The sequence below is a fragment of the Peromyscus maniculatus genome, chromosome 13, assembly GCF_049852395.1.
Source record: "Peromyscus maniculatus bairdii isolate BWxNUB_F1_BW_parent chromosome 13, HU_Pman_BW_mat_3.1, whole genome shotgun sequence".
NCBI lineage: Eukaryota > Metazoa > Chordata > Mammalia > Rodentia > Cricetidae > Peromyscus > Peromyscus maniculatus.
Genome location: NC_134864.1, coordinates 39,484,170 through 39,503,802, shown reverse-complemented (window position 1 = coordinate 39,503,802; position 19,633 = coordinate 39,484,170). Strand labels below are relative to the sequence as shown.

Genomic DNA, 19,633 nt, shown 5'->3' with positions numbered 1-19,633 from the left:
CGTTACGCATCGCGAACTCACTTGGGGCTCTGTGGGCACCCCTGGGCAGCTTGGGCCTGGGTCTGAGGATTCCAGTTACCAGCCTCGCGTGTCACCGCAGGAACCGCGACCCGGGCGATTCCAGAAGCCCGGTCTGTTCTGCTGGGCTCGGCCAGACCCGGAGCGCTAGGCCCTCCGTCTGTCATTCACTGTCACCCGCAGCCGGTCTGGCCAATGAACAAAGTGGGTGGAGACATGGTGGCCAATTCTTGGCCCAGGGGGCAGGGCGAAAGGTTGGAGGCGGGTCTTGTAGAGCAGAGGACCAATAGTGAGCTCTACGTGGTGCAGGGCTGGGCTACCGGCGCCGCGGTGTGTCCCTCTCGCCGCTCCGTAGCCTCCAGATCGTGGTGTTGCAGAAATCCAGCTTTCGAACGGTAGACGTGCGTGCGGCTGGCCTCTCGGGTTATTAGTGGCGGCTTCTAAGGACGGGGACGAGGGACGAGGTTCAGTCGGTGTCGGTGCCAGTCGATCAGGTTACTAGCCTCCGACTGGTAACTGCTGGACACCATTTGGGTCTGGGTGCTCTTGACTGTAAGGTCCTCACGTATTTACCGAAGAACTGATTCGTGGGGGCAGGTGAGGGCCGAGGGGCCTTTCTGCGTGGGGATGGCCAGGCCGGGCCGCCTGGAGACTCGGCAGTAGAATCTCGTCCTGGAGAGCTGTGTCTCCCCTCCGTTTCTGCTCCAGGAGCTGCTTCGGAGTTACTCTGCTTCAGCCATGTCGCCGGCTCCAGGTGCAGGCCTGGCTCCTGCCTCGGTCTCCCTGTTGGACCTCAGCGCGGAAGCCCCACTCGTTCGGGGCCTGAGCCTGGTGAGCCAAGCACCCGCGGAGGCTCTGGCCGGGGCGTCGCATACTCCCTGTCCAGGTATCCGGGATGCTTTGGGGGTGGACCTATGAGGAACGTCACAGGGTTCCGTGGACTCTGTTAACACGGAAGACTTTCACACTGTCATTTCCCAGCTTAGGGGTCCACACTGATTCTTTCTGTTGGACTATGTAGAACAGGCTGACCCCTAACTCATTGAGCTCTGCCTCTGCCTCCTGAGTGCACTGCCATGTCCGGCTTCAGTGAAGTTTGAGGTAGAGAGACGGGTGTTCTTCCAGAGTTAACTTTTACTGTGTATCTAAGGATGTGGAAAACATTGATTCAGGAGGCGTTTTCCTGATTGATGAAAAATGACTGAGTTTTGATAATTTACCCTTGCTCTAGGGTTCTTCAGATGTGTTAGGTAGCACTTAATAGACTGGGGGGGCAGAGTGGGATGCAACTCAGTGGAACAGAATATGCTTAGGATGTGTGAGGCCTTAAAGCCCCAACACCAAAAATAAAAGGATTTTTGTTTGTTTGGTTTTTTGTTTTGTTTTTTGAGAAAGGGTTTCTCTGTAGTTTTGGAGCCTGTCCTGGAACTCACTTTGTAGACCAGGCTGGCCTCAAACTCGAAGACAATCCATTTGGATAATTGGATTGTAATATTTGTTAATTTTACATGTATCTTTTTAAAAGTATATTTATTGTACGGAACAGTTACTGTATCATTTATTTCATGATTGCCAGATTGTAAATTCTTGGAAGGCAAGGTCATGCCATCTTTTCCTTCTATATTATCCTTTTAATGGGTATTTGATATAGTTCTAGGTACTGTAAGTTCTCTGTAGACTTTCTACTTTCAACTACCCTTTTCTTCTGTTCAGGAGAGAGCACACTGTCAGGAAGAAAAGTATCCCCATGTTCTCTGGATATTTCAGAGAAATTATTTTGTTCAGCCTGTGACCAGATCTTCCAGAACCACCAGGAACAGGTAAAAGGCCAGGGTGTAGGGCTAGCTATTAGGAACAGAAGTGTCACGGTGGGTGGGACAAGGTACTTAAGTTAATAAAAGATCCATACTTTGTCTAATGCACTTGGCGCTGCCTGATTCCTAGACTTCTGTGACTACTTTGCTTCCTGGATGAGGCCAAGGTAGAATGTATCCCCACTCTGCCTCCCTTTCCCTTCACACCAGAGAGAGCATTATAAACTTGATTGGCATCGCTTTAACCTAAAACAACGTCTCAAGAACAAGCCTCCCTTGTCTGCTTCGGACTTTGAAAAGCAGAGCTCCACAGGTTAATGCTGGGTATGGGGAAGTCTGTATGGGAGCGGGGGTAGGGTGGAAAAGACACAGTGGGGTTTGAAGAAAGGTCAGAGGTGGTGTGTCAAACTTGCATGTCCCATATTTGTCACAGGAGATCTTTCCAGCATCTCGGGATCCGAAGACTCAGACTCCTCTAGCGAGGAGGACTTGCTGACGCAGGATGAGGGGAGGGCGGAGTTTGAAAAACCTAACCGACCCCGAGGATTCTACCCACATCGGGTCCTTTTCAAAAACGCCCAAGGCCAGTTTCTGTATGCCTATCGCTGTGTCCTAGGCCCTCACCAGGCAAGTAACAGTACAGGTTGTGTGATCAATCCCAGCTCTTATATATACACTCAGCCTGGATTTTCTTTAGCCCATGCATGTCTCATTTCCTCCCTTCCTTTTGGGTTCGGCTATCATACCTCACAGCACAATCTTGAATTGAAACTGGCCAGAATCTTGAAAGGGTCGACTGTAAAGGGATAAGTCTAAATTTTGACTCTACCACTTCCATCTTCTATCTCTGCCTCTCCGCGCCTCGAATATCCTTCTTTGTGGAATGGAAATGAGGCGAGGGTGGTTGTAATTAATGAGATAATGCAAGTGTAACACATGGTGTCTTGTTCTCAATGCATGCATCACGTGGAATGTGTCTGTTGCATCCGTCCTATAGATTCCCCCAGAAAAAGCGGAGTTGCTGCTACAGAGCCTGCAAAGTGGAGGTCCCAGGTACTACGTGGTGCTCATGGCTGCGGCTGGGCATTTTGCTGGTGCCATTTTTCAAGGGTGAGAGGGTGCTGCATGGGGCTGAAGGATGGACCCCGTTAACCTGGGAGCACCGGCTGGTCTCGGGTACTGAGTGTGTGCCATCTACAGAAGAGAAGTGGTGACACACAAAACCTTTCACCGTTACACCGTGCGGGCCAAGAGGGGCACAGCCCAGGGGCTTCGGGATGCCCAGGGGAGGCCGTCACGGTCTGCTGGAGCCAACTTGAGGCGTTACAATGAAGCCATGCTGTATAAGGTGAGTTAGGCCTCACAGATCCCTGTGATAGTCCTGTGATCTCTCAGTCTTTGTAGTTTTCTGGGTAGACAATAGAAGAGGGATCTCCAGGAATATTCTCTCGTTCTTTCTCCCTCTCTAGCTGCCACTCCCTGCATATGATCAGAGGGCCATTGTTTTGTTTGGAGATTTTTTTAAAAAGTAAGTGAAACATGCTAAGTGGAGTTACTCTCTTTAGGATGTTCGTGACCTGCTAGCAGGGCCAGCCTGGGCTAAAGCACTGGGGGAGGCAGACATAATACTGCTACGTGCCCCACGCTCTGGCCGGTCCTTGTTCTTTGGAGGCCAGGGGGCACCCTTGCAAAAGGATGATTCCAGACTTTGGGATATCCCCCTCACCACCCGAAGACCCACTTTTGGAGAGCTTCAGCGTGTGCTTCATAAGCTGACAACCTTGCAGGTGTATGGTGAGCTATTCTAGGCCTTGGGACCTCATACACAGACCTATATATACCATGGGGTTTCCTAGCCTGTGGACTGCAGCCCAATTGACCTGGGCTGGCTTCTCCACACTTAAGTTTGAGAAAGAACTTTTTGTTTTGTGGCAGATGAAGACCCTCGAGAAATGGTCAGATTTCATTCACCTGAGAAACACTGGAAGCCAGTGAGAGAGGAGAGGAAAAAGGCTGCTGATAAAGAAAAAACAAAGGTCCCCAGTGATGAAAATAAGGCACTTGGGCAGGATGAAGAATCACTCAAACAAGGTTTGAGCACCATCTGGCAATTTTCAAATATATCTACATGTCTGCTTTGGAAATGCAGTGACCAGTTCTCATAACTGACCCATCTACTAGTTGATAGGTGAGCCCATCAAAATAACCCACACCCATCCACTCATGCCTACCAGCATCTGTTTATAAAATAAGGTATGTTTTGGGACAGTCTCACTTTAGCCCAGACTGGTCTAGAACCCATGTGAACTAGTGCACACTGGCCTTGAAATCATGGCGATCTTTCTGCCTCAGCCTCCCAGATGCTAGATTCCACTCCTGAGCCACCACACCAAGCTGCTTCCTTATTGAGGCGGGGTCTTTGTCATCTAGCCCAGGCTGGCCTGGAGCTCTCTATGTAGCCCAGGCTGATCTTGAACTCACTGTCCTTCTGCCTCCAGTTTCCAAATGCTGGGATTACAGGCATGCACTAAGACATGTTTAGTGACCTTGCCAAATCTTATTACTGCTCATAGATTGATTCCTGGTACTTAGCATGGAGGGTACTTAGCATGTGTTGTTTGAGTGATTAGATGCTGTGCGTTGAGCTAAGGGTTGCTTTCCTCTATTTTTTTTTTTTTTTTTTGGTTTTTCGAGACGGGGTTTCTCTGTGTAGTTTTGGTGCCTGTCCTGGATCTCGCTCTGTAGACCAGGCTGGCCTTGAACTCACAGAGATCCACCTGGCTCTGCCTCCCAAGTGCTAGGACTAAGTCGTGCCCCACCACGATGGTGCTTTCTTCTACTTTGTACTGTCCTAATGCTGTTCACTGGGAGAGTCCAGGGACAGAACAGAAACACTTCATTTCAGAATGATCTGAGTATCTTTTTATAAATGTAAACCCATCTGAGGACGCCCACAGCCTTCCACCCTCTCCCTATTCTTTAGATAGATCTAACATCATATTTTTCCCTAGGTTCAGAGTCTCAGGAAGAAGATGGCTCCCAAGTAGAGTTGGAGCTAGTAGAATTGACACTGGGGACCCTGGATCTTCGTGAATTTGAGGTGTTGCCCAAGCGGAGGAGGAGGAAAAAGAAGAAGGAGAGAAGTCAAGGCCAGCAGTGTGAGACACACGTGACTCTTCTTCAGCAATCTCGAGACGGGCCCCTCTCACAGGCAGACCAAGTGGTTACAGCCAAAGCCCCTGACCAGCCAGAGCTCTGGGACATGCTTCTGTCGGCTTGCCGAGCTGGGGAAGTTGAGGTGCTAAAGCTCCAGCTCGCTACTGGGCCTGTCGACCCTGGAGTTAGGTCCCTACTCAATGCCCCTTTGGGCTCTGGTGGCTTTACTCTCCTGCATGCAGCGGCTGCAGCCGGAAGAGGCTTAGTAGTCCGTCTTCTGTTGGAGGCAGGTGCTGACCCTACTATACAGTAAGTATATCTCCATCCTGAGCCCGTTTAGGATTACGAGCAGAATGTGGTGGGGGCTCCTGTTGGCACCTGATACTATTTCCTTGGGTGATGTCAGAAAAAGCAGAAGGCAAGTTGAACTCGGTTTTGGGTTTTTGTCCTTAGGGACTCTAGGGCTCGGCCACCTTATACTGTGGCAGCTGACAAATCCACACGGAATGAATTCCGAAGGTTCATGGAGAAGAATCTTGATGCCTATGATTACAACAAGGCTCGGGTGAGCTGGAAAAGGAGCGGCAGAGTGGGAGGGCATCAGATCCTCACCGGGTCCTTACAGTTTTACAGTACCTTTGGGAAACCCTCCAGGTGCCAGGGCCACTGACTCAAGAAATGGAGGCCCGCCAGGCCGCAAAGAAGAAGGAGCAGAAGGCAGCCCGCCGGCAGCGGGAGCAGCAGCAGCAGCAGCAGAGGGAGCAGGAAGAGCAGGAGCAGGAAGAGCGGCGGCGATTTGCTGCCCTCAGTGACCGAGAGAAGGTGAGGCCATACCTCCCCTCCCCGGAGTGAGCTGTCACCTCCTGCGTGTGCGCTTCACCCCTGCGGACTCTTCTTTAACATCGCTTCTGGTTTCCAGAGAGCCCTGGCTGCAGAACGCCGACTCGCTGCCCAGTTGGGAGCCCCTAGCCCTCCAGTTCCTGACTCTGCGGCTGTCAATGCTGGGTACGGGGGCCAGGGAATGAAAGGGTGGGCTCCTGGGTCCTAGGGGTCACTCGGGGGACGAGGAATGAGGGCCTTCGTGGTGTTGAGAAGGATCACGGAGGGGATTTGAGGTTCTCGGGGATCTTTAAGGGCTGGGCAAAGCTGAGACGGGACAGTTTGTGGGGTGTCTGTGCAGTCATTTGTCTTCCTTTTCTTTAGACGCTGTTGGGGTTGTGGCGTGTCCCTCCAAGGCCTCGTTCCCTTTCACTACCTCGACTTCTCTTTCTGCTCCACACGTTGCCTCCGAGACCATCGAAGTCAGGCAGGGAGGCCTTCTTCCTGATTTCTTATACCATCTGGGGCCAACTCGAGGCCCTGAGAGGACACATTCAGACCTAGAGTTTCTCTTCCTCCTCATGAAGCTCGAGATTATGTGGAAGATGGGGGTGAAGGACTCAGGAACAAGGGCAGGGCAGGGCCACAGAGGTGCGTGGAGCAGCACTGTCTTTGGAATTTTAATCACAATAAAGTTTGGCAAGAAAACTGTATCTGTACTTACATTCAGAGGGATTGTAGCCTTTGATTCTTTATGGTCACTGTGGCCAGCACCAAAAGCTCCTGCCCTGTGCCCAGATTCAAGGGTCATCTTTCTTTCAGTGCCCACTTAACTCCATTGGTTCATATGAACCTTGTGTTTCTGGGAGAAAATAGGCATATCCCCAATGCAAAGTGCTATTGAGGATATGTGTATCCAAAAATTGGATTTGGGGCTCCTGAGGCACGTTTTCTAGCTCCAGCAATGTGATTTTGTTGACAGATCTACCAAACAGCAGAAGTCTTGGTACATATAGGGTCTGTTGTGGACCCCGATTTGTCCAGTACCGGCCCAAGTTAAACCCATTGATCCATACTTGGCCCTGGGAGAGGGGATGGAGTGGAAAAACAAAGGGTCAGCTCTCCACAGGGTAGAACTGCCCCCTTTCAAGTTCTAACCCAATGAGTAATTTCTAGTCCCAGTTTGTTTTTCTGGTCATGTGCCCCCCCACACTTCAACTACCACCATTAGCAATACCTTCGTCCATCCGGGTAGATACAGAAATGTGTCCCCAAGTTTGCCTAGCACTGTAAATGTGGTGGAGTAGAAGGCAGGGCCAGAGGCAGGCGGAGGCTGGGCTCTCTTCATCAGCTGCAGGGGGAACCACCACCTGACAAGCTTATCAACTTTGAGAGGGAACATCATCCACTCGGTGAGGATCGTCTGCCCCAGAAGCGGTGGCTCTAACAGGCCCTGTGGGGAAGCAAATGAGAAGCCATTCACTGCATCCACACAAGGACCCATGCTATCCCTAACCAAGCTCTGGAATGTAACTGGCCATGTCCATGTATTCAAGCACCATTCCTCTACCTAAGCCTAGGGACGGAGGTCTTCCATTAGGCCCTGTTCTCCAAGAGAGGTGGTCAGTCCTGGGGAAGAATAGGCAAAACCAGCTTACCTTGAAGTCGCTGTGGTTAGACCCAAAACTGAGCCGCCCCATGTTCTCTAGCAAGATATCCAGCTTGGCCCCTGCTTTCCCAGTCAAATATAGTTCATTTTTCAAATTCCGCTCCAGGACACCCATCAGTTCCTATGGATAGGGACAGGTTCCAGTAAAAAACACCCAGTCCTCAGTTCTTGGCCCCTACACAGTGAATCACATTAGAAGACTTTATTTGGAGAGAATGGGATCGTCTTGTTGGTTATCTACCGTTCTGGTACTCTGCTTTCTTGAGACAGGGTCTCTGTGTAGTCCAGACTGCCAAAACGCACTGGGCAGCCCATGCTGTGACTTCCCTGCTGCAGCCTACTGAGGGCTGGGAATGCAGGTGTGCCCACCACATCCCTGGTTAAAAAACTATCCTTAATCACATTCTCCCTCATCCCAGCTTATAACCTGAACCTCTATCCATGTGGGCAAACAGGTGGGGAAGGGTTAGTTAGAGATGGGGGCTTGGGGGTAGGGAAAGAAATTGAGATTATAAATTGGTTGGGAATTAGGTTCTTACCCCATCCACCATCACATAGGCACGGTCATGAATTCCATTATTTGGCACCCAGAATAGTGTTGGTTTAAAAATAGTGTGAGTCAGATAGGTCCGGTACAGCATAAAGCCGTGATCCTAGATACAGAAGAATGGGTTACTTAAGATGAGCTGGTGATAAGGACGGGCACCGTGGGAACATTAGTGGCTAGAGAACTTTGGGCTGCGGCTGCTGAAGGAGTCTGCCACTCCCATCCGATGGGAGTTTATACCTTACCTGCTTGACAGCCTCAAAGGTCAACGGCAAAACTGAACGGATGGGGCCGTGGGGGCAGAGAAAGTCTAGGAAAGACAGCAAATTCCCATCCTGTGAGGACAAAGAGCAACCAAACTGCTAAGTGTCTGACTTGAGGGCTGCTCAGGGTGAATGATTCAGAAAACATTGGTATAAGATCAGGAAAGAGGAGGAGAAACTTACCAGGCTCAAAGTCAGAGGTCCAAGCTTCATCTTGGGGCTGGGGGGAGGTAAAGGTCCCAAGGGAATTTCCTGGAACTGAGCCCAAATTCTCTCAGTAGTCATAGGAAAAGCAAAATAATCCAAGGCCCTAAAAGAAGGTTCTTGACCTGGAACCCAGGGATGGACTGCAGGAAGCCATGAAGACCCTATAATTTTCCACATGTGTATAGCTCCCCAGATGTCCCATGTGAGTGGTAAATACTTCATGAAATGCTAAGAGGGCTCTGTTACCCAGACGAGCACCACCCGTTTGTAGGGCTCTTGAACAATATGGAAACTCTCCCTTTCCCCAGTGAATAAAAGGGCACCTTGCTGATGACATTTCGAAGTGCAAAAAGCTTAGGTGTGGGATCCCCTGCTTCAGATATGGGCGCATCATAGTCGTAGCTGGTAGTAATTGGAAGAAAGTGTCCCTTCTCGTCAGCACCTGGGTTAAAGTAATTTAGTTAATTCAACATCATCTTCAGTGATAAGCACTAAGCAAAGAGCTTTGTGCAGAAAATCTTGCGATTGGGGGGACAGTGGTAGCCATACACAGCTTCTAGACCTCCTAATCTGTGCAGTCTAAGATTTTAATTCCTTATTACCTCCCTGCTTCCACCACAGGGACGGCACTCACCATTCCAGTATCCAAAGTTAGTCCCTCCATGGAACATGTACCTACAGTGGGGGTGGGTGGGAGAAAGGGTAAAATCTGACCTATGGAATCTTAACTTTAAACTCCAACCCCCAGGAACATAAGTGTGTCCTCAGTTACATGTTCACACTGGCTCCCAACTCGAGCATTTTTTCTAGTCCCTGGGCGATAGATGTACTGGATCGGGTGGAGTGATTCTGGCCCCAGTAATCCAGCCAGCCTGTATAGTACTCAGAGTTCACCTAGAGAGAGATGTGAAAGAGTCATGGTGAGGTGGGAATAAAGCTGGTCCCATTCCAGCCAGAGTATGATTTTTTTTTATTCCCCTTCCTGATAGCCCCTCACCAGTGGCCCATGGGGTTCATAACTCCGAAGCAGGGCAAAGAGTTTGGTCATGTTGTCAGCTGCCAAAAGAAAACACGGGTAAAGAACACAGATCACAGAGGAGGTGCCCAGACTCCACTCCCAACCCTTGTTTAGGAGACCTGGGCCAAAATCTATAGTGGTATAGAGTCCTGGGAGGGAACCACATCTGAGTCCTTGAGGCCCATCTGTGGTGAAGAGCAAGATCTCGTCTCCTAGCAATGACCGGAAGAGGCCAGCCAAGTGTCTCATGTACTTGAAGTCACAGGCCTTGTAGCTACCATACTCATTCTCCACCTACCAGGGAAAAGAGGGTCCTGCCGTGAGGCAAGGGAGGTCGAGGACACCTGGACCTTCTTCTCTTGCCCAGCCCACTCCCCATCCATACCTGAATGCTAATGATGTTGCCCCCATTGTGGTAGAGAAATGGATATATCTTGGGCAGCAAGACCTGGAACCAGGAGTCCACAGCAGCAAGGAAGTCTAAAGGAAGGAGCAGTGTGCTCTGCTCATTAGGGGTCACTGCCTTCACAGCCCGCCTCCCCAGCATTCTTGATAGTCTCCTCAGTGCCACACTCTAGGCTGTAGCCTCCCTTTTCCTTGTCTCCCAACTAAATCTAGAGAGCAGTGACTCTTTCTGAATTTTATTATTTTTATTTCTTTTTTTATATGTATGAATGTGTTGCCTGCATGTTGTCTTTGTACCATGTGCCTCGGTAGCTGCAGAGGAGGCCAGAAGAGGGCATCAGATCCTCTGGAGCTGGAGTTACAGATGGTGATGAGCCACCACGTGGGTGCTGGAAGTCAAACCTGGCTTCTCTAGAAGTCAGTGTTCTGATGTGCCGAGCCACCCCCCCCCCCCCCAGCCTCAGCAGCAGTGACTCTCAGAGGAAACTCTAGGAGTGCAGGAAACTAAACTGTTTCCTAAGACTCCGTGTAAGACAAGAGGCTAACCACCTAACATGGAGTTATTATGCAGTCAACTTACACTTAAGAGTGCTGTGAAATTTCACAGAAAGCAGTGTTTGACTTGGATGGACTCTCATTTAATGAACAGTCATGTGATTTCATGCCTTAAATTCTCAACTCTTATTTATTACTTTTATGATTCCCCCTCAGTGCCTTCATGCATGTTACTTTTTCTTCCTGACACTTTTTCTCCCATCCCCCTCTCTCTAGTTGATGTTAATTTATGTCTCCATTCTTTATGCTCGTATTTTAAAATTGCATTTATTTATTTATTTGTGTGTGTGTGTGTGTGTGTGTGTGTGTGTGTGTGTGTGTGTGTATATGCTATTATGAAGGCTGAGGGGTGGTTTGGACCAGCAGGTTTGGACCAGCAGATAGCGGTAGGAGTAACCAGAAGTATTAAACTCAATGTTGTTGAGAGTAACACTGACATGAGTGTGTGTGTGTGTGTGTGTGTGTGTGTGTGTGTGTGTGTGTGAGAATAAATGGATGTGGTGTGGTGACATATGAATGAAAGTCAACCTTCAGGAGTCAGTTTTCTCCTTCCACCACTTGGGTCCCAAGTATCAAACTCTGGTCATCAGGCTTGGTGACAGGCATCTTTACTTATGCCTTCCTTATTTTTTTTTTTTTAAACAGGGTCTTCCTATGTAGCATGGACTGTCTTGAAATTCACTATATAAATCAGAATGGCCTCGAACTCACAGAGATCTGCCTGCTTCTGCCTCCTGATCACTGGCACCACCACCCCCTGGCTTAAAAGAAGTTTTTATTAACGTTCATTTTGTGTGTGTGTGTGTGTGTGTGTGTGTGTGTGTGAAGCCACAGCATGCTTGCTGAGGTCAAAGGACAACTTGCAGGAGTTGGTTCTCTCCCTTCACCACACAAGTCCAAGGGACTCAAACTCAGGCTGGCAGGGTTGGAAGTGACAGGAGACTGGTTCATATTCTGAATGAGAGGAGCGCGTGTTAGGGAGGCTTAAGTAGCACTATGATATGACTTGAGATGTATGTTTCCACCATTTCCACAGAAGTTCACTAGCTGCGAAACTAAGAACAGACTACATGGGAGGGAGAATACACCAGGAAGAGCAACGACGGGAGGCTGGGGCCACCCGGTGGCAGCGGGAAGTGACCGGAAATAATGAAATTCAATGTTGTTGAGAGTCATACTGACAAGATTTTTCTGATGGCCTGAATGCAGGGTGACAGGAGAGAGTGTGAATGCAGGAGAGGTGTGAAGGGTTACACCACAGTGTGTAGAGTGCTGGGGAGGAAGATGGAGTGCCACTGGCTCAGATGGGACGGCTCTAGGGACAAGAAAGTAGCTGGTTTGAAAAGCCCATCCCAGAAACTCAGTTCCAGCTACATCCCTGCCCCTTTTCTCTGTCTATCTAGAGAAGCAACACAAGGATTTAGTGTGTGCAGAGAAGTCATGGGGAGGTCCTAGGAGAGAAGGGCATAGTTGGGTGTCATTAGATACTTCACAGGTTAATTCTGTCACACAAATGGATGGGATTACCTAAAGAACGAAATCACAAAAGAGATCTATCCAAGGACTTCGTCCTGGGATAGTCCAGCACTTAGAGGAAAGGGAAATGGAGGAACGGACTGAGCCTGTAGAGGATGATCTTGAACTCCTGGTCCTCCTGTCTCTATCGTGTAAGCGATGGGATTGTAGGAGTACATCACATGTCTGCTATGCACCGCACGGTATTCAAAGTGTTTGGGGTTTTGTTTTTTTTGTTTTTGTTTTTTGTTTTTTGTTTTGGTTTTTCGAGGCAGGGTTTCTCTGTGTAGCTTTGCGCCTTTCCTGGAACTCACTCTGTAGCCCAGGCTGGCCTCGAACTCACTGAGATCTGCCTGGCTCTGCCTCCCCAGTGCTGGGATTAAAGGCGTGTGCCGCCGCCACCCGGCAGTATTAAAAGTTTTATTTTGCCCAGGGACTAGTTCTCTCGGTTCCCAGTTTCTAGCATTCTGCTAGACAGGAAGGAAAGAATAAATGTATGACCTCCAAGTGAAGGACGGTCTCTTGTTCAGGCACTCAAATCTTTTGTCTCAACTCACCTGGATCTGAGGATCTCAGATGAATATTAGGTTTTCGAAGCAGCCAAGATGGGAGGCCTCCCTTGAGAAAAACATAAGGCAACACATAAGCATACAGGATTTTTGTCTTGTTTTGAGACAGGGGTTCACTGTAGCCTAGGCTAGCCTCAAACTCAAACAGCAGTCTTCCTGTCTCAGCCTCCTAAGTGCTGGGATTACAGGATAAGCTACTTGTGAGCTACAGATAGCTTTGTTTTGGGGTGCAGTGGGGGAGGTAAGAAGGGAGGGAGCTGAGTGTAAGTGCTAGAAATGGCCCCTACTGTATGGGCAGATAGTAGTATTTGAAACCCTGCAAGAACTTTGCCTTTGGTCCTGCCCTTCTCCAACTAACTCACCATCTCCCACTCTGCACAGATGTAAGGTCCTGGTCTCAGTATGACCAACAGGTTCGCTCTAGCTGCCTCATTCAAAAAAGCAATGAGATCCCGGCTGCCGTTAAAGTTATAGACCCCAGGCTCTGGCTCATGGTAGTTCCAGGGCACGTAACTGAGAAAGGAAGATGTTAACAGGTCTCAGAGGTAACTAGGGGAGTCAGGACTTGCAGGGAGAGAAGCAGCTGGAAGGAGGTTCTGGGCCACCCTTTCCCGCCCTTGCCTCAGGAGTCCTGGAGCTCCAACCCCTTTCAAGCCCAGTCTTGTTTTCCTGTTCCCCGTTCTAAGGAAGAGGAAACGTCGCTTCCACCAAGCTCTCCAGAGCACTTCTTACAACTGTACAGCGTTGAGGCCGCTCATTTGCATCTTGAGAAGCCGGTCGGCCCAAAGTACCGGCGGTACGCGAAAGTAGTGCAGACTGCCAGAAATATAGCGGAACGGGGCCCCGTTCAGGAGGAATCTGTCATGTTGCCGATCCACGACGAAGGAGCGAGTTTCTGCCTGCAAGGGAGAAGCCTGGCTCAGCAGAGGTCTGGAGCGAGGGTCAGTGTCTGCCAAGTGCTTCAGAGATTGAACTGGCCCTGTCGGTGGTTGACCATCTTTCCTCCGCCGCCGGTTCTGTTTCCTTTTCCCCCACACCCAGCCAGGCAGTTCGACCCCTCTCCGCTTACCTGGGCCAGCGGCAGGGGCAGCAGCAGCAATAGCAGCATCACAAGCTTCAGCGGCAGGGAAGGCAGGTCAGGAGGCATCTTCACAGCCACGCACTTACAGGGTTCTTCTGCTCTGTGAGGGCTGTCCCACCCGTCACGTCACGTGTCGGATTCCTGGGAGGGAACCTCAGCAAGCAAAGGGGCGGGGACCACCTCAAGTTTTCAGGCAGTTAACCCGGACTTTGCCTTTTGCCTGCAGCCACCCACCATCCACTAGTTTGTTAAATCCTCTACATGTTGCTACTCAAAGTGCTGTTCACGGATCGGCTTCATCAGCATCACCTGGGAGCTTGTTAGAAATGCAGAATCCGGGGTCTTACCCCCGACCTATAGGATCAGGATCTGCATTTTAATGAGGTGTCCTGCTCTTCTGCACTGAACTCTCTGAACGCCAGTAGGGCGTCTTGAATCTTCATGACTAGCAAAGGATCTGGCACACATCAAGTTAAATCTATATGAGTGGTAACAGAACCAAGGGCTAAAATAGGTTCAGAAACATCGAAAAACGTAGAAAATCTTCATGGTGATCACAACTATGGAAAGGGGAAACTGAGTTATAAGGAGTCTGTTTGGCCAATTTTTTTTTTTTTGGAGGTGCACTCCTTTCCAATATATCTGCCTGTCTAGGCAAGAGATGTGGAAAAAACATAGTGCAAAGCTTGGAAATCCAATTTTCCAGTTCGCCTGCCTTCACAGCTGTGACGAATCAGGGTAGAAAATACTATTTCTGTTTATCGACACACATTGAAGGCTATGTGTCAGATAATGTACGAAAGACATTTAATCTTGAAAAAAAAACCTATGAAATAATTATCATTCTCATCTTACATATAAGGAAAATGAATTAAGTGGCTGGGATTGGAACTAGTCAGTTTGGCCTCACAATTCACAACACTTACTTAGCCCTAGGTACTACTACTGTCTTACAGCTGGGAAAAGGGAGGTTCTGAGAGGCTAAATCACTTCCTGGAGGTCACGCAGCTAGGAGACAGTTTAGGACCAGATTTAGAAACTGTGGCACGCTGGTTCAAAGGCGCACTCCGACACTAGCTAAGGCAATGGAACACAGGGCCAGAGGCCTGAAAGTGTTACGGGATCAGACCTCCAGGCGTCTAAGGGCCAGCACCCGTCCCTCCCTGGGTCCTCCTCCGAGTTAGGCTACTGTAGTGGGGAACTTTCGGACTCCAGCGCGCGGGGGAGGTATGAGGCCTCCTACCTCCGACATTGGGGGACGGAGGTCCTAGAGGCCTCGGGCAGAGCCCGGCTTTGCTCCCCTTTGGTACAAGTCCCTGCGTCTTGACCCTTCCTGAAGGCCAAGTGGGAACCCTCAGGGAGATACCGAAACCATTCCACCCTCCGGGTCTAGCCGGGCCCCCGCCTCTCACTTCCGGGTCCCCACATCCTCTCGCCGCCTCTTGTTGCTAGGACACGGCGGGCCGTTACTTCGACGCGGACTGATGATGTCACCGCGGCTTCCGGCCCCTGGCCCTTTGCTCAGGCCCGAGCCAGGTCAGTGGAGAACCTGTCCTTGCAGACCCTGGGGCTCGGTCCCGGGCGCCGGAGGGTGGGCTCAGCCAGAGGTGGGCTCGAGTCCCGCACCTCCTGCCCAGCCACCCCATGCCCGCCGGGCGTGAGAGCGGGACCTGGCCGAAGGTGTGCCCGGGGTGGAAGGAAGCGGCCTGGTAAGACGCAGCATGGCTTGGCGCTTTGAAGCGCCACAACTCAGCCGTCTTAGCGCTGGAGTCGCCGGGGTCTGTTTTCTTTAGACGTGAATCTGGGTCCCCGGAGCTGGACCTGAGCTCTCCGTGTTGGTACCTCAGTGGCTCTCGGGATTGTTCTTGACCCTCCACCTGCTGTTTTCATTCCAGCATGCTGCGCGGGGCCCCCAGCCCATCGCCTGGAAGAGCCCACTCTCCCCGGAAGATAGACCATCCTTGAAGAGGATGACTGAGACATTATGGGCCACGCACTGTGTGTCTGCTCCCGGGGAACTGTCATCATTGACAATAAGCGTTACCTCTTCATCCATAAACTGGGGGAGGGGTGAGTGTTTGGAAGTCACTTAGCTAGTCCCAGGTCATTTAAGGACAATGGTCAGCACATGATAGAAACGCCAGAGTGTTAGCCTTAGATTCTTCCTCACCCGACTTAGCTGAATGGGTCAAGAGAAAGTGGAATCTGGACCCTGGCCTCCTGGATCCACCTTGTGTGACCTTAAGTCAACTGTGTGTTTCTTCATCTGCTTAATGGAGATGATTATAATGTCTCACTGAGGGACTTGTGAGAACTGAGATAGTATATTTATCAAAACATGTCACCCAGTGCCTGGCTCATAAGCATTTGATAAATTCACCCAGTGCCTGGCTCATAAGCACTTGATAAATGTTGATTGCTACTTGATCTTAATTGAATATCTTGTACTCAGACCATAGAACCTTGGTAATTTCTGTGTCCCTGTTCACGAGGAGCTCAAGCCCTAAATCTTGAAACTATCTGAGAACCACCTCCTGGGAGGGTTTCTACTCCATGTGAGAGGCACCCCTCCCTAAGGGAATTCCTCTGGGTCCAAGCCATGTGGGAGATGACCATGGTCCTTCACTGACCCCTTTGGCCCACAGTGGGTTCAGCTATGTGGACCTAGTGGAGGGGTTACATGATGGACACTTCTACGCCCTGAAGCGAATCCTGTGTCATGAGCAGCAGGACCAGGAAGAGGCCCAGCGAGAGGCGGACATGCACCGCCTCTTCCAGCATCCCAACATCCTTCGCCTCATGGCTTACTGTCTGAAAGAGCGAGGTGCTAAGCATGAAGCCTGGTTGCTACTACCCTTTTTCAAGGTCAGAAAGGCTGCTGGCTACAGAGGGGGTTGTAACAGATTGCACAGCCCTGCCCAGGGCTCTGTGGGTAGTCGAACATAAGCGTGCTGGGAACACATGTCCTGGTCTGGGCCATTTTAAATTTGGGGCCTAGAGAACCACAGGGTCCCATCTGAATTTGACACACAAAGCCCCAGATGATCAGTAACAGTGTATGTGGTAAAAGGTTGACAGACTTTGACACAGAATAAAAGGGAGTCCCGGGTAGTAGAGACTTCAAAAATATCTCAATCTAGGACATTTTGTGTTGTAGAGAGGTACACTGTGGAATGAGATAGAAAGGCTGAAGGACCAAGGCAACTTCCTGACTGAAGACCAAATCCTTCCATTGTTGCTGGGTATCTGCAGAGGCCTTGAGGCTATTCATGCCAAAGGTTATGCGCACAGGTCAGTGGGAGGGGCCCTATGCGCTTATTGGCACCGAGTGGGAAGAGCTGGCCCAAGAGAATTGGGGCATCCTTGCACTCTTCCCATGGTGCTCCCTAGGACCCCAGCTTCCCCGTCCAGGATGCCCTTGGGTCATTTTCTCTTCCCTCCAGGGACCTGAAGCCCACCAATATTTTGCTTGGTGATGAGGGGCAGCCAGTGTTAATGGACTTGGGTTCTATGAATCAAGCATGTATCCAGGTGGAGGGCTCCCGCCAGGCCCTAGCTCTACAGGTAAGAGAGTCTCCCAAGTTCCTTTGGCCACCTCCTCCCCATCCCCAACTCATTCTGATGCATGTGCCAGTTTGGTCACGTGATCCGGCTGGTGCTCCACTTTGGCGCTCTGGGGACACTTTTCCAGGACTGGGCGGCCCAGCGGTGCACCATCTCCTACCGGGCCCCTGAGCTGTTTTCTGTGCAGAGCCACTGTGTCATCGATGAGCGGACTGATGTCTGGGTGAGGAGCATCTGGGTGGAGAGGGGTGTGGCTCGGTAGCTACTATGGAACAGAGGGAAGGAGACCTTTGGTTGCTGTTGCATGGAACCCCAGAACCACACTATGTCTCCATCTCTCTCCACTTCCTCCCTGGGAACCAGCACGGTTTCTGTTCTCAGGAAGTGGTGTCATCTCTGTGGCTGAACTGGGTCAACTGCTGGAGGCAGTAACTGAGCAGGGGCCTGAAGAGGCCTCCTGCTAACAGTTCCTCTGGCTGAGGCTGGCATATTTTTAGCTTACGCGGTCTCCTTTTATCACAGCAGTAAGTGGGGTACCATTTTTCCCCTTCCAGGAACTAACCAAATTATGTTCAGTCCCTAGGCTGCGTGCTTTATGCCATGATGTTTGGGGAAGGCCCTTATGATATGGTGTTCCAGAAGGGTGACAGTGTGGCCCTTGCCGTGCAGAATGAACTCAGCATCCCACAGAGCCCCAGGTGAGCAGCAAGAGGGACCCCAAGCGTTGTAGACTCTTGCCTAGAGCCAGTCAAGGTGGAATCTCATCAGTTCTAGGCGTCCTTCAGTCCTCTGCCCTCCACCTCCCACAGGCATTCTTCAGTCTTGCGACAGCTCTTGGCCTCTATGATGACTGTGGACCCCCAGCAGCGCCCTCACATTCCTGTCCTCCTGAGTCAGTTGGAGGCATTGCAGCCACCGACTTCAGGCCAGCACACCACCCAGATCTGATCAAAGCCATGGGCATGTTGGGAAGATGACCTTGAAGCGGCTTTCAGCTTTCACTGGAACTCCTTCCGTTCTTACCCAGGATGGGTCTTAACAGCTAGGGGCAAGAATGGTGGGTCCTTGTGTGTTCTGCTCTCTTATCCCAGTACCTGGGCAAGGAGCCTAGGGTGAGGTGGGGGGGAAGTATAATGGAAAATAGAGCTCAAAGCTGGACTGCTGGGCACACATCATGTTCTATCTCCAAATCTGGGAGCAGGAGAATACATAAAAAGGAGAATAAAGTGAAAACAGACTCTATGTATTTTAGATCACTGTGTCCGGAGGGAAAGAACAATGAACTGTCTGGTTGCCATTTCCAAGGGGAATAGCCTGGGAAGAGGGACTGGTGTGTGATGTCAGAGGCAGATGTACTTGAGATTTGGCTGTTTGGCAGCAGACAGGTCTTTAAGCTTGCCTTAGTCAAAACCAGAGTCTCCAGCTTGAGCTGGTTTCTGCCTGTGCCAAGAAGTGGGACCAGGGTCCCCTTGAAAGCACACTCAACTAGTTTTCTGTCATTGTTAAGGTGGGTAGCTTAGTCAGAACAGCAGCCCAGCCCGGCAGGTTTACCAAGTCTGTGACCTCTGGGTGGAAGCACACCGGGTCTCCCCTCCTCAGCTGAGGACAAGGGGAGTGGAGCTGGCATCCATTTTTTCCAGTCTCCCTGACTAGCCCATACAGAGTTAATAATTGATGAGGCCAGTGGCCTGTGGCAGTATCCAGCAGGCACTTCCTGCCCCATTTGCTGAGTAAACAGGCACCCTGCCTTAGCTGGGCTTTAAACCAGTTCCTCAGGGAAGGGCACTGCGTCCCTGAATCACCAGGGAGGGGAGGCAAGGGCAGGGTTGGCTCTCCTGGAGACTTTGAGGCTTCCTCCCCCAAGCCATGCCCACCCCTACATGCTGACGTCAACCTGAGTCCTAGGGTGCCTATTAGCAAAGTGTAATTTTTCCCTTGGGTCCAGGCAGAGGCTGAGGCCAAAAGCAAGCACAAACAGAGGGGAGACGTCCTGACTTCTAACAGCAGCCCCAGAAAGCCAGACAGACAGCGAGCTCCGCAAAGCTGCTTGCTAGAGGAGCCATGGCAGAAACCGCCAGGAGATTGCCCTGTTCCTGCCCATCCCCCAAGTGGGTGAGGTGGCTCTGTGCCCAGGAACTTTGGGCCCGCCCAGCCCCCATTCCAAACCCTCAGTGTAGAGCCACGCTTGGGCCAAGCCTTGCTTCCAAAGCTGTTGAGTGAAGGAAGAGCAGCAGCTGGGCAAGAGCAGCCCAGCCATCCAGCACAGAAGCTACCAGACACCAATTCCTCGTTGGGAAAGTGAAGACTTGGATCTTGCAATAGTTTGTAGCTACCCAGAAAGGTCCAAGATTTGGTTCTCGTTTCTTTCCTATCCTGGGTGTCCTTAGGACCTTACATCAAAGTCCTTAGCTTCATACTTTCTGGGGCTCAATA

General features: G+C 50.7%; 4 protein-coding genes across 10 annotated transcripts in view; 2 read left to right on the top strand and 2 right to left on the bottom strand.

Moving 5' to 3' along the window:
• Window positions 1-371, bottom strand: part of Atg9a (autophagy related 9A) — an 11,570-nt gene extending 11,199 nt beyond the window's left edge. The window contains exon 1 of one of the 2 annotated variants that reach the window (XM_006972161.4): window positions 22-371. The gene's annotated coding sequence lies outside the window, so the exon portion shown is untranslated. The remainder of the gene's footprint in view (window positions 1-21) is intronic. The other variant, XM_015985520.3, reaches the window with a different exon arrangement.
• A 385-nt stretch (window positions 372-756) lies between these two features.
• Ankzf1 (ankyrin repeat and zinc finger peptidyl tRNA hydrolase 1) lies at window positions 757-6,532 on the top strand. 2 transcript variants are annotated; one of them, XM_042260080.2, is made up of 13 exons: window positions 757-904; window positions 1,732-1,838; window positions 2,043-2,145; window positions 2,266-2,459; window positions 2,830-2,942; window positions 3,033-3,180; window positions 3,398-3,626; window positions 3,768-3,923; window positions 4,844-5,297; window positions 5,442-5,553; window positions 5,643-5,810; window positions 5,908-5,993; window positions 6,192-6,532. In XM_042260080.2, exons 1-13 carry the CDS (start codon window positions 757-759, stop codon window positions 6,313-6,315), a joined length of 2,142 nt encoding a protein of 713 aa, XP_042116014.1. In that variant the 3' UTR covers window positions 6,316-6,532. The 2 variants fall into 2 exon arrangements, with proteins under 2 accessions (XP_042116014.1, XP_076406129.1); XM_076550014.1 differs by lacking the exon at window positions 3,033-3,180 and having other exon boundaries at window positions 2,796-2,942; window positions 6,192-6,515.
• Window positions 4,732-15,098, bottom strand: Glb1l (galactosidase beta 1 like). 4 transcript variants are annotated; one of them, XM_006972163.4, is made up of 17 exons: window positions 14,880-15,098; window positions 13,625-13,789; window positions 13,288-13,454; window positions 12,918-13,068; window positions 12,544-12,604; window positions 9,897-9,991; window positions 9,631-9,805; window positions 9,491-9,549; window positions 9,266-9,387; window positions 9,128-9,168; window positions 8,817-8,935; window positions 8,470-8,544; window positions 8,269-8,358; window positions 8,016-8,129; window positions 7,466-7,597; window positions 7,045-7,260; window positions 4,732-6,889 (listed from the first exon to the last, which is right to left on the bottom strand). In XM_006972163.4, exons 2-17 carry the CDS (start codon window positions 13,700-13,702, stop codon window positions 6,626-6,628), a joined length of 1,959 nt encoding a protein of 652 aa, XP_006972225.1. In that variant the 5' UTR covers window positions 13,703-13,789; window positions 14,880-15,098; the 3' UTR covers window positions 4,732-6,625. The 4 variants fall into 4 exon arrangements, with proteins under 4 accessions (XP_006972225.1, XP_015841051.1, XP_015841047.1 ...); XM_015985565.3 differs by having other exon boundaries at window positions 13,625-13,745; window positions 14,880-15,091; XM_015985561.3 differs by having other exon boundaries at window positions 13,625-13,777; window positions 14,880-15,086.
• Stk16 (serine/threonine kinase 16) lies at window positions 15,052-18,442 on the top strand. 2 transcript variants are annotated; one of them, XM_006972160.3, is made up of 8 exons: window positions 15,052-15,172; window positions 15,532-15,706; window positions 16,282-16,501; window positions 16,794-16,927; window positions 17,080-17,200; window positions 17,328-17,423; window positions 17,777-17,898; window positions 18,010-18,442. In XM_006972160.3, the coding sequence occupies exons 2-8, from the start codon at window positions 15,621-15,623 to the stop codon at window positions 18,146-18,148; spliced, it is 918 nt and encodes a 305-aa protein (XP_006972222.1). In that variant the 5' UTR covers window positions 15,052-15,172; window positions 15,532-15,620; the 3' UTR covers window positions 18,149-18,442. The 2 variants fall into 2 exon arrangements, with proteins under 2 accessions (XP_006972222.1, XP_006972221.1); XM_006972159.4 differs by having other exon boundaries at window positions 15,160-15,345.
• Window positions 18,443-19,633: the final 1,191 nt, after the last annotated feature.

Coding starts and splice junctions, on each gene's coding strand:
- Ankzf1 (XM_042260080.2), top strand. CDS start 757: ATGTCGCCGGCTCCAGGTGCAGGCCTGGCTCCTGCCTCGGTCTCCCTG. Junction 2,460..2,829: donor GTGTCCTAGGCCCTCACCAG/GCAAGTAACAGT, acceptor TCCGTCCTATAG/ATTCCCCCAGAAAAAGCGGA. Junction 5,994..6,191: donor TCTGCGGCTGTCAATGCTGG/GTACGGGGGCCA, acceptor CCTTTTCTTTAG/ACGCTGTTGGGGTTGTGGCG.
- Glb1l (XM_006972163.4), bottom strand. CDS start 13,702: ATGCCTCCTGACCTGCCTTCCCTGCCGCTGAAGCTTGTGATGCTGCTA. Junction 12,605..12,917: donor TCTGTGCAGAGTGGGAGATG/GTGAGTTAGTTG, acceptor GTTTTTCTCAAG/GGAGGCCTCCCATCTTGGCT. Junction 9,169..9,265: donor TTGGGAGCCAGTGTGAACAT/GTAACTGAGGAC, acceptor CCCCCACTGTAG/GTACATGTTCCATGGAGGGA.
- Stk16 (XM_006972160.3), top strand. CDS start 15,621: ATGGGCCACGCACTGTGTGTCTGCTCCCGGGGAACTGTCATCATTGAC. Junction 17,424..17,776: donor ATGAGCGGACTGATGTCTGG/GTGAGGAGCATC, acceptor AATTATGTTCAG/TCCCTAGGCTGCGTGCTTTA. Junction 17,899..18,009: donor AGCATCCCACAGAGCCCCAG/GTGAGCAGCAAG, acceptor CACCTCCCACAG/GCATTCTTCAGTCTTGCGAC.